This window comes from Equus caballus, chromosome 7 (genome assembly GCF_041296265.1).
Source record: "Equus caballus isolate H_3958 breed thoroughbred chromosome 7, TB-T2T, whole genome shotgun sequence".
Classification (NCBI taxonomy): Eukaryota; Metazoa; Chordata; class Mammalia; order Perissodactyla; family Equidae; genus Equus; species Equus caballus.
Genome location: NC_091690.1, coordinates 61,669,453 through 61,686,425, shown reverse-complemented (window position 1 = coordinate 61,686,425; position 16,973 = coordinate 61,669,453). Strand labels below are relative to the sequence as shown.

Genomic DNA, 16,973 nt, shown 5'->3' with positions numbered 1-16,973 from the left:
GCCTTGGAATCCCAGCAACCAGAGCTGGCACAAGGAATGAAACCTTTTCACCCTCCTTGTCATTCCTACCAACAATACCCTCGTCTAATCCTAAATTTTGTTGAACGCTTTGATTTGCAAGGCATGGTTCAGAAAATGGTGGTGAGACACAATCTCTTCTCTGTCTACTCTCTATCTCTAGGTGAACTCAATCACTCCCTTGACTTTAAATACCATCTATGGACTGGCAACTCCCAGCTTTATATTTCCGCCCTAGAACTCTTCTTGAGCTCCAGACTTACATGGAGACTCAGAGCCTAAGAAAGCTTAGAGGTCAGCTCTCAACTCCAGTAGATACATAAAAATGTCTTCGCATGCAAAGCTCCTTGAGAGCAGGACTGTTTCCCTCTCTACGGACTGCCGACCGTACCTGGCACAGCATCTTGTATACAGCAGGCACTTGGGAGATGACTGTCAATTTTATATGATACATTTCTCTGCTTATATGACTAACTGTGTTATTCTTTTCTCTGCCTTCTTGCGTCTCCTGAGCACAGTCTCCTATAACGCTGGCTGCCCCATTCCCTGTCCCTCCCAGCCTGGATGGGGTGTGGTAGTCTGTTATATTGGTGGCTCCCCAATGAACCATGCCTCTTGATATTTACGTCTTTATGTTATCTTTTCCCTTGGAATCTGGTATGGACCTTGATTTGCTTTAACCAGTAGAATGTGGTGGAAGTGGTACTGTGCCAGTCTCACTATGGTGTGAGCCTCAGGTATCAAGTGTAGGATGGTGCGTGTGTGTGTGTGTGTGTGTGTGTGTGAGAGAGAGAGAGAGAGAGAGAGAGGGAGAGAGAGACAGAGAGAACCAGAGATAGAAAGATGGAGAGACCCAAAAAGACAGAAATTTTCCTGGAGCTAAAAAGCAGATGACTTTTTTATTAAGGTCAATTTTTTTTTTTAAACTATCATTTCCCTTCTTTGTCACTCTTATTTCAGCAGCTTAGCAATCTCTGTCTTTAGGATTTGGGGAGCCAGAGAGAAACGGGGTGGTTTCCTTTCCTGGCCTGCTTAAAGGCTGAAGCTGCTGTTGACATCAAACTTCTGTCCAACTCAGGCCAAGTGTCAGACAGAGCGAGGGCTCCAGGTGTAAACTTAGACGGACCATTCCCTTCCATTCTACTGCAAGTAACAGAAATGAACAATGTAAGTGGAAACCATCGGGGAAAGCTGTCGCTCAGGTGCAATGCTCCAGGTCTCACGCTTGGCAGGGAAAGAGCAGAAAGAATGGACCATGGGAACCTCAGGCTTTGTCTCAGCTGGGAGCAGGACACTCGCAGCTGTCTGTTGCTGGGTTTACCGACTCAGGTGGAGATTCCTTCTGCCCCAGGGGGCCCTCCCCAGTGGCCAAACTCCAGGATGGTAGCTAAGCCTAGAGACTCTTTTTCACACCAAAAAATCTTAAGACACACCCCGATTAGTGGGTAGGGGCAAGAAGGTAGACCTTTTTATTAGCAGGATGTTTGGAAAGAGGCAAAGATGCTGAAGGCAAGAGTCAACATTTCCTGAGGTTCTTTCTTAAAATACACTGTGTTTGGCTTCAGGGCTGCTGACTCACTCCCAGGCCGGGCATTCTGTCTTGGGGCTACTATATTCCCGAGAGTGCCCAGGGAGACCAGCTCCTTCCTCACCTGCAGTATCCACAGAAACACCTGCTTTAGCTTATTAGAAAGTCAAAACAACTGACTGTCAGCCCATCATCTTTTCCACTGAAGGACGCACTCCTCTTGGCTGATGCACACCCCTCTCCCCAGGGTTCACCCCCGGACTGCCTGTGTGTCTGTGAACTGAGTTTGATGGTAATTTGAAGAGGCTCTTACATCCTTGTTTTTTTAACCTTCTCACACGAATAGTAAGACTTCCCTGTGGGGAATCCTGGAATGACTACTGACTCATTAGATAGGCAGTGAGCCCTGAAAATGGGAAGCAAAAAAATGGGCTCTCAAAGCCAATTTCATTCCCTTCTCTTTTCTTCCACAGGTAACTCAGCATTGTAGAAAACAGTCTGGCCTCACAGTCAGCAGACACACATTCAACTTGAAGTCATGCCAGATACTGGGTGACCTGTGAGACAGGTTCCTTAGCCCCTCAGGGTCTCAGTTTCCTCCTCTGTAAACTGGACATAATAATACCCAGCCTGCCAGCCATGCAGGAATTTTAAAAGATCCAAATAGAATAATGGGGTAGGAAGGCATCTTAAAGAGCAACTGATGCTTAAATTACTTCCTATAATAGCACCTCCTATAATAAGCCACACAACGTATCCTTGAACTCTTTCTGTGACAGGGAACTCATTTCCACAGGGACAGCTCTGATTTATTTTGAGCTGAAAACTGCCTCCTTTGGTATTCTACCAATTAGCTCCTCTCCATACGGGCATAAAGAAGCAAGTCCAGTCCTCTTCTGGAAGAACAGCTTTCGGATCTCTGGAGGGAGTGTTGCACCCCTGATTCGCACAGAGCAGTCCCTAGGTCTTCTCTCTACCAGGCTAAGCCATTGGCGCCCTTCACTGTCATGGTTATTGTTCTCCAAAGGCGCTTTAGGTAATTTATGACCTTCGACGTATCTTGTCTGGAACCGAATGTGGTATTCAGGATGGTCTGAAACGGGGAGAATTAAGTGGGACATTCACCTCCCCTGTTCCAGATGATAGGCCTCTATTAATGCAGCTGACCCTTGAATTAGCTGCTTTGGTGGTCACATCTCCCTAACAGAACTTCCTCCATAATTCAGCTTCAAACACCTAACTTTCTGATTACCACCTCCTTTCTTTCCAGCTCATTCCATCTATTACCCAACTCAACAATTCTTAGGCCTCATTAGGACTTACTGAGCATTGACCATATCACTGTCCCTTACCTCTCACCTCCACTGTGTCCTCATGTCCCTTCTTATCTAGCCTAGACCTCAGGACACATCATTATAATCATCCCCTTGAATACACTCTTAATTTCTTTCTCCCTTGCCTGGCAAAATCCCAACCGTGATTAAATCCTACTCTCTGCCTCTTTCTGCCCTGCATCCAGTTGAAACTGGTTAGAGAAAAACACAGAAAGAGGTTAACTGACCTAAGTTACATTCATGAGCAGTAACCTCAAGGAGGCCCATGAAACTACCCAGCAATCATCTTCCACTTCCCTGGTTTGGACATTCTAGGTCATACCTCCTCCATCCTTAAGCCTCCGCCACCTCTGTCCCCATCCTCACTCTCAGGGGGTGACATTGCCTTCATCTGATGGGGCTCCCACATGCCCCCCCACCACATCTACCCACCCGCCCATATCTGTGCCCAGTGCTCTGCCTTCCCTCTCTCCCTGCGGATGGGCCTCTCTGCTCCTAAGACTAAGCTCTCCAGGTGTGCCCTAGATCTTTGCCTCTCCCTTACTCTAGAACTTTTGCCCCCACACTCCACTACTAATTTCCTCTTCTATAGGATCATTCCCATCCCATATAACATATTATTTCTCTCATCTTAAACAACAAAAACAAAAAACACAACAATAATAGAATGCTTTCTTCTTATCCCCAGAGAAGGAGACCAGACAAAGAGACTTAACAGTTTCATAACCTGGAAGTGGTGGCGTCAGTTTGCCCACCCCCAAAGCCCACCCAAATGAGACTTCACGGGCTGCAGAGGCCAAAGCAGCTCTCTCTCCAGCCCACTGCGCTGGTGTGAGTGACTGAAGTGGGCAAGGGAGTACTTTGCCAAGGACAACCAGGCCGGTTCTGCCATACCTGGGTACTCATGGGATAGCAAGAAAAGCTGGAGATTTTCAAGTGAGAAGGAGACCTGCTCAATCTGCGGGGGCTGTTGAGCTACTGAAACTCTGCCTTGCCTGACTTGCCTGTAAGACTAAAGGTGGGTGGGTTCGGGGGCTGTTTCTAGGATGCCATCCCAGCAGCATGCCAGCCATGGCAGGGTGAGTGGGTGGCCACGACGGCAGACAGATGGGGCAGGGGAGAGGGATGGAAGCCACCAATATTGCACATCCCAGTGCAGAGATGACACCTCATAATTCTCATAGGCCCAGAGCCCGTATGGCCTGCTGTGGTGGCTCATTAACACCTCTTGGTCCTCATGTAGAGGTGGAAAATGAGGACTAACGTGACAAGCTGCCTTCCAAAGCCGTTTCGTCAGAAGGGCACACTCCTTTCCTTCCCACTCACAGTGTTCCTCTTCATGTCAACGACCCAGAACACCTCAAGCCAAGGGGGTTTTCCTCTGGGACACTGGACACTTAACTAATCCAGATCACAGGCCTTCAGCTATCAACCCTCTGCTCTCCTCTGTCTGCTCCCAAAGAGTCTCCCAGGCAACAAGCCCATTTGGCTTTGAGTCTTCCAAGTACATGGGGTCAAGTTGGAATTTTCAGACCACCTGGAAAAGCACGCATCTACTGCCTCGTTTGTGTACCTGCCAAAATAAGTACTGACTTTCATCATGCTCTCTTGTTTTTGAGGAAGATTAGCCCTGAGCTAACATCTGCTGCCAATTCTACTCTTTTTGCTGAGGAAGACTGGCCCTGAGCTAACATCTGTGCCCATCTTCCTCTACTTTCTATGTGGGATGCCTACCACAGCATGGCTTGCCACGTGGTGCAGCGTCTGCACCTGGGATCCGAACTGGTGAACCCCGGGCCGCCAAAGCGGAACGTTCGAACTTAACCAGGGTGCCACTGGGCCGGTCCCCATGCTCCCTCTTAAAAGTCCTCTTCTAAAAGGGACAGACTGATCGACTTACTTGTCTGTCACGGCCTGCATGAACTCGTCCAGCAGGTCGTCGTATTCCTTCCCGCGCACACGCTGGTGTTTCAGGCCGATGTACAGAGGGTCTCTGAGCAGCTCCTGGAATAGACAGCATCCATTTCCTCAAGTGTCTTGGTTTAGTAGGAAGGACAGGGGGTGGGAGGGGAGAAGAGAGGAGGAAGCTGGCTGCTCTCTCACCTTTCCAGGTGTCTGGAAGGGTCTGGAGGCTAAGCTACTGAGCAAAGGTGGACTCCCAGATGGTGTCCACTTTAGGAACCAAGGATGCTTTGAACCAGGCAAGCCTCTCTCAGGCACAGTCTTCCAACCTCTGGCTGCAGGCTCTGAGTTTATTTCAGGGTTTCTCAATAATGGTGCTACTGACATTTTGGCTTGGATAATTATTTGATGTGAGAACTGACCTGTACATTGTGGGATCTCTGGACTCTAGCCACTAGAAGTCAGCAGCACCACCAGTTTTGACAATAAAAACTGTCTCTAGACATTGCCAAATGTCTTCGTAGGGACAGAATTGTTCCTGTTGAGATCCGCCATAAGCAGCATCTGGACTGAGATTTTGGGTCTCGTCCAAAGCCACTGATCTGGACTCAAATTAGAAAACACTTCATTCATTCATTCATTCAACAAAATTTTACTGGATACCTACCATGTGCCTGGCACCGTGCTAGGCCCTGGGGATACAAGGATAGAATGATATAACCAGAATTTTTTTTCTTTTTCTTCTTCCTCTCACCAAAGCCCCCCCATTAGATTGTTGTATATTCCAGTTGTAGGTCCTTCCAGTTCTGCTATGTGGGACACTGCCTCAGCATGGCTTGATGAGTGGTGCCATGTCCACACCCAGGATCCGAACCAGTGAAACCCTGGGCTGCCGAAGTGGAGCGTGTGACCTTAACCACTCGGCCATGGGGCCAGCCCCTAGAAATTTTGATTCAAGAAAAATGTCCACCTTAATGCCAGCCTATTATCAGGTGACCCCATACTCCACCTGCTGCAGCAATTTCTGTCACAGCATTCGCATGCTGTTTGGTTATCTTCTATGTCTGTATTGGTCTGATGACCACTCTCACTGACTGACTTCCCACTCCTTCTATCCCCCTCTCAAACACACACCCCTATACAGAATCAGTGAACTCATTCACGCATGACACATTTACTGATCATCTATTACTGCTGATATTGGAGCCTGCAGGGGATTTGTAGATGAGTAAGAAATGGCTGTTACCTTTAAGGTGCTCACAATCTACTGCAAGTGGCTGATGAGTAAACTAACAAGCTCTACCATAGGGCAGACACTGCATTGGAACGAAGTGTGGAATATGGAAGCACAGAGAAGGAGTGAAGCAATTCCGATTGGGGCATGGTGAGGGTTGTCTCCTGGAGGAAATGGCCAGTCATTAAAAGATGGGCAGAATCTGACAGGTGGGCTGGGCCCTCCAAGCTGGAAAGTCGGCACAGAGAAAGGCTGGGGGCTGGAGACAGAGGAGGAAGAAGTACCTGGTGTGTTTAGGAAACAGGAAGTAATTCCATGTGTTAGGGTCTCCGGAAATTATCTATTTATGTCTGTATCACCAAAAATATGAGCTCCTTGAAGACAAGGTTTTGTGTTATCTTCATCTCCACCTGAACTGCTATTACAAGATAACAAAAATAAAGACACCATGGGCTGTGCCCTCAAGGGGCTTAGAGTCAAGTCTCACCTCCACCACTGACTAGTTGTGCGACCTCAGGCAAATCATGTGACCTCTCTGAGCCGTCTCATTTGTCAAATGAGGATAAAATACTAGCTGTACAGGGTAATTGTGATGATTAAATGAAATAATATATGTGAAAGAGCTTTGTGAATTATAACATATGCTACCTAGTGAGGGCAGCAGCTGTAACTTTCATAGTGCTTCCCATGTGCCACATACTAAGCAACATTCTAAGTCCTTGAATCTCCTCCACGAGGTGTGCAGCCATGGAGGTGTGTGGCTCAGATCTTCCTTAAGAGAACTTGCTGAGGGAGGGTAGGTGGTGGACAGCCTTCAGCTGCCACACTCTCCCTGGGCTGCTCCGACTGAGCATGGTGGGGTGCTAGGGTGGGCCAGACTTTTCCAGGGCTGCAGTGCAGGCAGAGCTCTTCTTGCTCTGTTCCCTCCTTCCTTTTCTCCTTTCATAGGTGACAGACCTTCATCGTAGTCTGAAGGCCCCATCCATCCGTCAACTATTCCTGCTCCCTCCCTTTATTCGTCACAGGCGTCCTCCCAATAAACTTCTCACACATCTGTTTCCTGGAGGACCTGGGCAGACACGGACGTCTTGTTATTTTCCCCTATTTTACAAATGGGGCCACAAGACATGGAGAGGTAAACAAGCTGCCCAGACCTTGGGCAGATAAGCGGAGAAGTCAGGGTTCACACTCAGCTGCCTGCTTCAGGGTTCACGACCTTAACCTCCGAGCCACGCTGCCTAGGCAGCCCTTTTGCATATCACCCAGAATTGATTTATTTTTGTTAAAGATGCTGCTCTAGGTCCCTATTGTCTTGATGGCGCTGTAGGAGGTGGTTGGACAAAGGTGTAGGAGACAGAAAAGAACAGGAAATATCTGCCTTCCTCACCCCTCACCCAGGCCTGGGGCCACATACTCACAGGGGGGGTTAGCATTTTGTCCAAGGCACCACAGGTCAACAATAGAAAGAGGGTGGGTCCTAACCTTGTTTCTCACTCTCCTCACCCCTGGATTATACATCCTTGAGGTTTTTAGCATTCTGCCCTAGTGGTTGTGTGTGTGGCCTGGGAGGGAGACCAAAGGACAAGAGTGGGATATATATGGTACCTACCCTTCCTCGTGCCACCTTTAAAGTGACCATCTAAAAGTCACTTAGAGGCAACAATCATCCAGCCAAGGGGGAACAATAAAGTAAATGATGGCAACTTAAGAGACAGCGAGGCAGTCATTAAAACTGCTGGTTTTTAAGACTATGCAGCCACCTGGACAAATGTGTATGAGATGATTTAAAGTGAAAAAAGCAGGATACAAAATAGCATGGAGATAATTTCAATTATCTGAAACTCATACACATACAACCGGAAGGGCATACGCAAAAATGATAAAAATAATGTAACTCTAGGTATTTGCATAACATATTCACGTTTTTAGTTCTTTTGTTTTAAAGATTGGCACCTGGGCTAACAACTGTTGCCAATTTTTTTTTTCTGCTTTATCTCCCCAAACCGCCCCTGTACACAGTTGTATATCTTAGTTGCATGTCCTTCTAGTTGTGGGATGTGGGACGCCGCCTTAACGTGGCCTGACGAGTGGTGCCATGTCTGCGCCCAGGATCCGAACCCTGGACCGCCGCAGCAGAGCGCGAGAACTTAACCACTAGGTCACAGAGCCAGCCCCAATTCTTATAGAGATTAAAGGGTCCACAGGGAGTTATAATTTGTAATGTTGCCAAGCCACAGATTTGAACTGCTGGCGCATGAGGCAGTGAAGAGTGAATTCCTCAGTGTGGTTTCTGGAGTGAGTCAAATTCTCCAGTGGTATCGAAGAATTTTAGGATTTTCCAAAACTTTCTCTGTATATCTGCATGAAGGTGAAAGGTCAACCATCATGAGGTTCTGTTGAGATATGACTATAAAAAAGTTTAAGTCCTTATGTTTTACTTTTATACTAAAATGTTCTATGCCTGAAATACTTTAAAACTAAGCACACAAAAAAATCAAAAAGAAAGTTTCTATATGGAGATGACACTAAAAAATAGCTCCTTATATTTGTACAGAACTTTCAAACAATTCAGTCCTTCTGAATCTAAAGTAATCTCATCCTTCTGTCTTAACATATTCTCATCCCCGTTCGACAGGTGAGGAAAGTCGAGTCCAAGGGTTTAAATAACTCGGCCAAGCTCACACAGCCAGAAAGTGGCTAAACTGAAACTGAGCCTTGCTTTGACTGGGTCTCATGACAGCGTCCTTTCCGCCTTGTCATTCGACATTGTAGGGAGCAGGGACCCTGGGGGCAGCTGCTCACTCTCTGCCTGGTCCTCCTGGAAGAGTTCAGTAGTAATGGATTATTGTGTTCCAAGATAAGAAATCCACATTCTGCCCAGTGTCCACCGACTGAGGATGACTGCCAGCAAGGTGTGGGCCTGTGAACCGACCTGGACACTCTCCCTCAGCCCTCCTCTATGCTTGACTTCCTCACACAAATGTTCAGAAGTTTTCAGCAGATAGTATTGCCAGATAAAACACAGGACACCCGGTTAAATTTGAATTTCAGACAGGCAACAATTTTTTTTAGTCTAAATATGTCCCAAGTATTGCATGGAACATACTTATGCTAACAGAATGATTAGCTATTTATCTGAAATTTAAATTTAACTGGCATGCCATATTTTTCTTTGCTAAATTTGGTAACCCTCTCAAGAGAGGCAGAAGGAATCTTGAAGTTGGGAGGCAGTGGACTGCAGAGTTAAGGGCACTGCCGGCCTGGTGGCCCTGGTCAGGATGTTCCCTCTGAGCACCGTCAGTGTGGCCTGGCTTTAGAAGCAGAAGGGATTCTGGGCTTTGGAATCGGATGGACCTGGGTTTGAATTTCGGCTCTGTCACTTAACTAGTACTGTGACTTTGGGTAAGGTATCTAACTTCTTGTTCCACTTCATTTCTCTTCTCGGTCAAATGGGGATAATGATGATCTCTATTGCATAATGCAAGCTCTTTGGGGAAAGGGTCCTTATTCCCTGCGTCTCCCCGGTGATTTCTACAGTGCTGGCACGGGGCAGGCCCCAAAGCGGTTACTGATGTGAATGACACAAGTCCCAGAACTGGGTGAAGGAGATCCTGAATTAAGAACTAGGAAGGTCTCAGAAAGCACCTGTTTCAGCTTCCTCCAAATGAGTTTGTGAGGCCCAGAAAGGTGAAACGAGCTGCCAAGCTCACACAGCAAACTTGGTGGGAGCAACAGGATGGAAACAACGGCTTGCAGAACAGGGGTTTGCCCAGGTGGGACCAGCGTACTCACCTCTGAGCCCTGCTGCTTCCTCTCTGTTAGATAGTCACCAAGGTCCCTTTAGAACTAAGTACGTTTATAACTCTAACTCTAGTTTAAGGCCTCTATTCAAAGCACGTAAGGAGAACTTTCTCCTCTGCCATGAGTGTTGAATGCACCTCTACGGCTGTCTGCCCAGCTCTGCCCTCCCAAGGTTTTTCTTGGAGACAAAATGTCATGGAAAACAAAATGGGTTTCCTCCTCTTCATTTGCCATATCAGTGAGCACTGGGTTTAAGCTGGAAGAGAGATGAACCTCCTGGCCCTGAAAAATATTTATCTTGCATAGCAACAGGCACACAAAGATGTTACTCAGAGAGCATCTGAGGTCTGGGGAGGTCATGGGATTGGGTTCACTCTGTGGACACAGTGCACGTCCGTCCTCAGGGTGGCAGTTCTGTCTGCCATGCATTTCTTTGGGAGCTCAGTTAAGCCCAAGGGGAAGCTACAAAGATCCTAGGAAGCACAGCCTCACTGATCACATGTGCATAGGCAGCCAGTGCCTCTGACGGCACCACATGGTGAATGCTGACTCTATGAGCCGCAGTAACGACAATCGTGCAAGGTGGAAGAAACTCTTTGACACCCAGTTCTGTTAGCGATCTCATGCTTCCTCAGCAATCCAGTAACACCCCCAGGCACCATTTACCAGGCTCCATTGATAATCTGTTCCCGTCTTCTTCTCCCCCAGCCAAGATGACTCTCCTCCATGCCCCCATTAGTCAGTTCCACAGAGACTCACACAGCATCTTGTGGTGAGGTGAATCCACTGAGGCTCAAGACTTCTCCCAGGAGAAGACCTCTACAGCTCAGCAAGCCCCCCAGGCTGCCCCGCAGAACCCTCTTCCCACGTGAAACTAGGGAGTTGAAGGAGAAGTATTTCAGGTCCCTTCTAATGTGGACAGTCTGTGACTCTGTCTGATGGGTGTGGATGCAACAAAATGCGCAAACCAATCCCCACACAGCCATGAAGGAGGCTGAGACAGGTGCTCTGCATAACTGGGAGGGCCCCCTCACCCTGCCCCTTTGGAACTTAACTGTGGGATGTCCCTTCTTCATGGGATCACTGCCCCACATATTTATTTTTCCACACCTCCTTGGTGTCGGCAGGTAAAGTGACTCAGAGTTTCAGGGATGCAGACAGCAGATGTTTTTCTCCAACAGGAAACCTGGAGGGGTGTTTTCTTTGACTCTGATTAAAGCTCTTGTTGCCGCGGGAGTTTTTATAGAGACATACACACAGATGGTCTGGCTATTCTGACACCCCAAACCCTCATAACATCACCCTCGCTGCACTGACACGGAAGATGAAAGTTGCAAGGCTGAGCCTCCCTCTCCTCTTGCTCTGGTTTCCTCTGGGGGAGAGATACACCCCAAGACTTCTGGGTGGAAAATCTTGCACACGGATTCACTTTTAAAAAGACCTGTAGTGTGGGAGATCACACAGTCAATCCATCTGAAAAGAGATAAATCACTGTCTTGCCAATGTCGGCCACTTAGTAACTTTGGATTTTTGTGTCCTGAGTTTTCTGAAGAGTGTCTGGTGGGAGTCTGCCTTTCTTTGGAGGGGGAGGACCGTGGAAGCAGCATTAGTACATCTGACGTGATCTTGAGTGTCCATGGATCCAGGCTGTGCAAAATATCTACTTTCCCAGTCTCCATTACCCAGTTTATAACACAAACACCCGACCTCTTGGAGCAGCGTGCCGTGGAGGACAAGGCAGCTCTGTAGCCAGAGAGACCTGGGTTCAAACCCCAGAGCTGTGGGACCTGAGGTAAATAGTTAACATGTTTCCGCTCCAGTTTCCTCATCTGTAAAATGAGAAGAAGATCTCACACAGCTGTTATGAGAATTAAATGAGACTAAAGGCCTAGAGCTAGGCCTGGCACACTGCAGGTGCTGGTAATGGTCTCACTGGACTGGGTGGGAACTGCTTTCTCTCACCCCCAGGGTGTTGCAAGGACAGGTCAGGCTGTGTTCCCTCCTCTCAGCTGGGGAATACGCTGGTCCTTCCTGACAGGAGGGAGTAGAGCCAGGGGAAGCTCTCTTCCTTCCACACCCAGGAGGGAGAGGTGACTCAGAGGCCTAAAGCCCCAGGGTGAGAAGTAGCCACTTTGAGTAGATGTAACACATTAGCCATTAAAATGATCAATCGGGTGACAGTGTTGAAACACTGACAGCTAGAATATTCCACCCACGCCTGGCTCTCATTTATCTCCTCATGCCTAGCAGAGTGCCTCATACCTACTAAACACTCCATAAACTTTTGTTAAGCAAGGAAAGAGAAAGTGTTCGCAAAATAATCTTCATGGAAAAAATCAGAACAAAATTATGAACACATGATTATAACAAGGTAATAACTACATCTATGTACGTACATAGACATGTATTGGAAGGGAGTGCAAATGTAGCATTGTGGGAGAGATGTCATTTCCATTTCCTTTAAAAATTTTGAATAATGTTTTAAAGTTACTTTAGTAAGAAAAATTCTAAAAATCAAGAGACGACCTTTACTTAAAAAGCAACAGAAACCAAGGCAGCTGGTGTGGGTGTGGTGTGGGGAGAGGAGCGCAGATGTGGGGTCGGATCCCAGCCCTGCCACTTCTAGCGGATATTCTTGGGCAAATTAAGCTCTCAGGGCCTTGGTTTCTTCAACTGTAAAAAGAGGGTAATAACCAATGCTCCATTCACAGGGTTACTGTCAGACAAACAGGTGGTCTGTGAAAACAGCCTGGACATGATTACTCGTAGTTTTCTGCCATCTTTTCTGGTGGATTTGTTACAAGTTGGGGCCAGCTCTAAACTTCAGGACATCATTGCTGGGTGCTGGACCTTCAATGACAAAGGATCTTAATGCACCTGCTAGAGGCAACCATCAACCTTCCAGGGAATGCAGTGGGGCCAGATTCAAACTCAAGCTGTTCTGTTTCTTGTCTAGAGCCAGCGTTTAAGAGAGAGAGTGAAGGTCTCAATTAAAGCCAGTTGGAACACAGCAGGAGGAGTTGGATGGGAAGAATAAAACAAAGTTTGCTACACTCATCCATGCATGGGTGATTCCACAGGTGTTCTTTGAGACCAAAGGACAATTTCAGCAAAACCCAGGCATCTGGCTGGGCAAAGGAACCACTGTATGGAGCAAACCTTGAAGACTGGTCTTGATGAACAACTGTAAGGCTGTGCCACCATCCAGCCTCCTGTCATCTCCTAGGCTGGTAGGGAGGTACATGGAGAAGAAGAGCATTACAGGTGGAAGACACTCAGAAACATGCTGGTCCAGTCCTTCATGCTACCTGAAGGGATCAAGTCTAGATCGGTGCAGGGAGTCACCTGCTGTCAGTGGTCCTGGGGCCAAGTTCCTGCTTCCCAGTCAAGTACTTTTCCTACTCCCTTGTCCTCCCTCAGCCCACTTCCACCTCCACGATTTCTCAGCTGTTCAGCAAGGTCTGCCCCAGCCCCGCTGAGCCCTCATTTGACTGTATTGTGGATGAAGCCTGAATAAAGATCATTCCTCACCAGGAGCTACAGTGCTCATTCTTGTTTAGAAATGGGGACGTATGGTTTCCAGGGAGGAGGAAGGCCATGCAAAGAGTGGTAGCAAGTTTTATTGAGAGAGATCACCACAGAATGCAAATGAGTATAACCTTTTTGACAATATGAATCAAGGGTCTAAAAAAATGACCATTCCTTTTACCTCAATATTTCTATTTCTAGGAATTTATCTTAAGGAAATAATCAGAGATAGAAACAAAGACTGATTTGCAAAAATGGGTATCAGGTCACAGTTATATTTGCAAGAAGACTAGAATCAACCTAAGTATCTGACAGTGGGGGGGTTCTTATGAAAATTACAATACATCAGGCAGCTATTAAAATGACATTGTGGAAGAATGGTTAATGACCCGGGAGAAAACTCAGGACATACATTAAGTTTAAAAAAGCAGAATACAAAACTGTATATGCAATATAATCCTAATTCTATTTTTATGAATGCTTTGGGGGCAAAAAGGCTGGAAAGAAATATACCAAAATGTAAATAATGATTAGTATTGGTTGTATGACTGATATTTTATTTTTAATATTTCTCTGGATTCTCTCAATTTTTTAAAAGATGAACTTGCACTGATTTTAAACTCAGAGATAAATGTCATTAAGAAGGAGTTCTTGGATATTTTTCAATGTCCTCTAACACAGAGATGCAGAGCTGAGACGGCAGACATGCACAGACACCAGGTCCCAGGGTAGTGGTACCCAGGGCAGACAAACTCTTGGCTGGGGTTTGAGATCCTTAAATCCAAAACCACTTGGAATCCTACAGGTGGATCTCAGCTTGGGTCAGTATCTCTCCCTGGGCTCGCAGGACCCTTATCTGTCTGACTCAGACATTTCAGCCCTCGGCCCTGGTTCTTTGAGTTTTAATCCTTTCACTGAGGCAGCTCCCTCTAAAATGCTGAAAAAAACCAGCCCCGCAGCCACTCCCACCTCCATCAGTGGTCCTCTTCACTACAGGATCAGAGAGAGGCCTTGAGGGCAATGGAAGCTTCCTGGAGTTACGGAGCAAGAAAGCCCAAGTAGGTGTCATGATGGCATGGAGGATGTCAAGGGGGTAGGGGAGCAAGGAGACCCAGCAGTGGCTGGGGGAAGAGAATGGGGCTGGGAGGGAGGGATGGGCAAGCAGGGAGGAGAAAGGTCCTCCACTTCACAGCTGTGTAGGGAAAGTGACCTGGCAGGGGACCCAGGGAAGAACTGGCCCAATGCTGTGTAGATATGACCGCCCCACAAAGGCACTCCCCACCATCCTAGCCGCCACCTCTGGCCCCAGAGCTCCTGGCTGGGGCAGCACCTTACCTCATTGTTGGTGCCAACATCCAGCAGGACGGGGAGGCACTGCTGCGGGTTGACCCCTCCGCACGCCGTGTACAGGGCCAGCTTGCCCACAGGGATGCCCATGCCGTAGCAGCCCAGGTCTCCCAAGCCCAGGATGCGTTCCCCATCAGTCACCACCACGGCCTGAAAAACACAGCAGGGTACCATCAATCAGGGACAGCGTCTCCTGAGACAAAGTGCTCATTTTAACAGCCCTAGCTTGACAGGCCTGACAAGTGGACGCCCACAGTCTCTGCAGGGGGCTGAAACAGCTTGTCTGGGATAAGGATTCATTCAGCTGTGGGTGGCAGGCCCTTCTCCCACCCAACCTCCCCTTCCTGGCAGGTTGGTGAGAAACCCCACTGAGGTGAGATGACAGAAAAACACCTGCCCTACATTCTGAGGTTCAGGATGGGAGCTGCAAAAACAGCTGGAAGGAAACCACATCTGGTCACACTCCCTCAAAGAAACTGAGCAGACACTCTCAGCTTGAGATCTGACGGGGCAGGGAGGGAAGGACATAATGAAAAACAAGTGTTCACGCTGCTGCTACAACCCCACAGTTTGGAGACCAATGTGAGTGCTCTCGGGCCTGCTCCTGGTATAATAAATCCAATTTGCAAACGAGAGAGCTCCTTGTGACATCTGCGAGGGTCACTATTTCACATGTAACCACGAGGGTTCTCAAGCTGTACTGGGATTACCTTTGTGTTTTGGCAAATAATCAGAGGGTCTACTAGGTACTGGACATAGTGCTAATTCCAGGCTTACCTACTGTGAATTGACAGATGCTGTGAAGCTGATGACAGAAATTATTACATGATTATGACAGATATTCATTTATTCATTCCTTTAATACATACTGCTGAGCACCTACTTTGCATAAAACACTATGCCAGATCCTGGGGGATGGAACATCAGCTTGCTTATCTCTAAAAACAAGTATGCATGGATCCAGCCCTTAAAGAACTAAGGGGCAAAAAGAGAGATGGAATGTGTATATTAATTAATTAATTATTTTATTGCGTCAATTTAACTTTATTGACTGTGATAATAGTTGTGGAGGAAACATGTATATTTAAAATCATCATTCTGGGAGGAAAGTGTGAGTGCAGTGAAAGCACAAGGGCAGCAAAGGTTGAGAGAAGGGAGAGTTACTTCCTGTAGGGCAGCCCTTCACAGAGGAGGGGACACACATGTCAGACCTTGGGCAGGTGGAGACTGTCCATTGGGGGCGTAGCTGGGGAGAAAGGCATTTGACACAAAAGGGAATTAAGATCCAGGGTAGAGGTGGGGAGGATGTAGGCTGTGTGTGGGAATGAGGAGGTGCAGGTTGCATGAAAGGAGAGAATGCAAAGTCAGGCAGGAGTGAGACCGAGAAGGGCCCTCAATGTAAGGCCAAGGAGAATGCCTCAGGGTGACAGTGAAGTTGTTTATAGGTCTCCCCAACCTGCTCACCATGGCTGGCTCCCTCATCTCTAAATGAGTTAGGTTTACAGGGCCACCCATTCCCACTGGAACCTGGCTTTGGGTCAGGACTTAGGACAAGCTCTGAGGTGTAGATGTCCTGATTGGCCCCAAGTCTTGGCCCATGGGCACCACAGGGGTCAGTTCGATGCATGAAGCTGGGCACTGGGGATGAAGAGTTTATAATCCAGGACCCAAAGTGTCCATGGCATCTTCTCACTTCTATTCTCTCTCTCTCCTGGAGGGAGAGCACACAAGGGCTGCTGCTGCCTTTTGGTAGAAGTAGGAGCTGAGATTCTTAAAAACACTCCTTTGCTTCTGGAAAGTGGGTTCTGGAGAGTTTAACAGACCCATGAAAATCATGATATTCCCTCTTAGTTTGGGCTCCTGCCTATATGCAGAGTGCTCACAACCCACGTCTCATCTCATCCTCCCCAGAGCCTGGCAGGGAGGCAGGTCTGAGATTGTTATCCCGTCTCACAGGTGAGCAAACTGAAGCTCCAAGACCTGCACGTTCTATACATATTTGTTAAGGATCAGCCACCTACCAGGCACTGGTCTGGATGTTTCCACATTGCTTATCTTAGAAAGATTAGATGACTTACCGAGGTCACCTTGCTTGTGTGTGTGGCAGGTAAGGGATTCATCATCAGGCTTTGTTCCTGGTTCAGGACTCTACCACCCCATTGGGCTGTGTCAAAGCACCTGTGCTCTCGGCAAAGTTCTGCCCTGCCTCAGGGCCACCCTCTCTGCAGCCTGCCTCTCACCTCCTCCTGGCAGCTCTCCCTGCTGGAGCCTGGGACCAAGG

At 47.7% G+C, this 16,973-nt stretch overlaps 1 protein-coding gene across 5 annotated transcripts in view; it reads right to left on the bottom strand.

The window, feature by feature from the left end:
* ME3 (malic enzyme 3) overlaps window positions 1-16,973 on the bottom strand; it is a 179,624-nt gene that overhangs the window by 40,407 nt on the left and 122,244 nt on the right. For all 5 annotated transcript variants that reach the window (XM_023645604.2, XM_023645605.2, XM_070274196.1 and 2 more), the window contains 2 exons: window positions 14,681-14,842; window positions 4,781-4,884 (listed from right to left, as the gene is read on the bottom strand). In XM_023645604.2, the coding sequence (XP_023501372.1) occupies window positions 4,781-4,884; window positions 14,681-14,842 (266 nt within the window). The remainder of the gene's footprint in view (window positions 1-4,780; window positions 4,885-14,680; window positions 14,843-16,973) is intronic.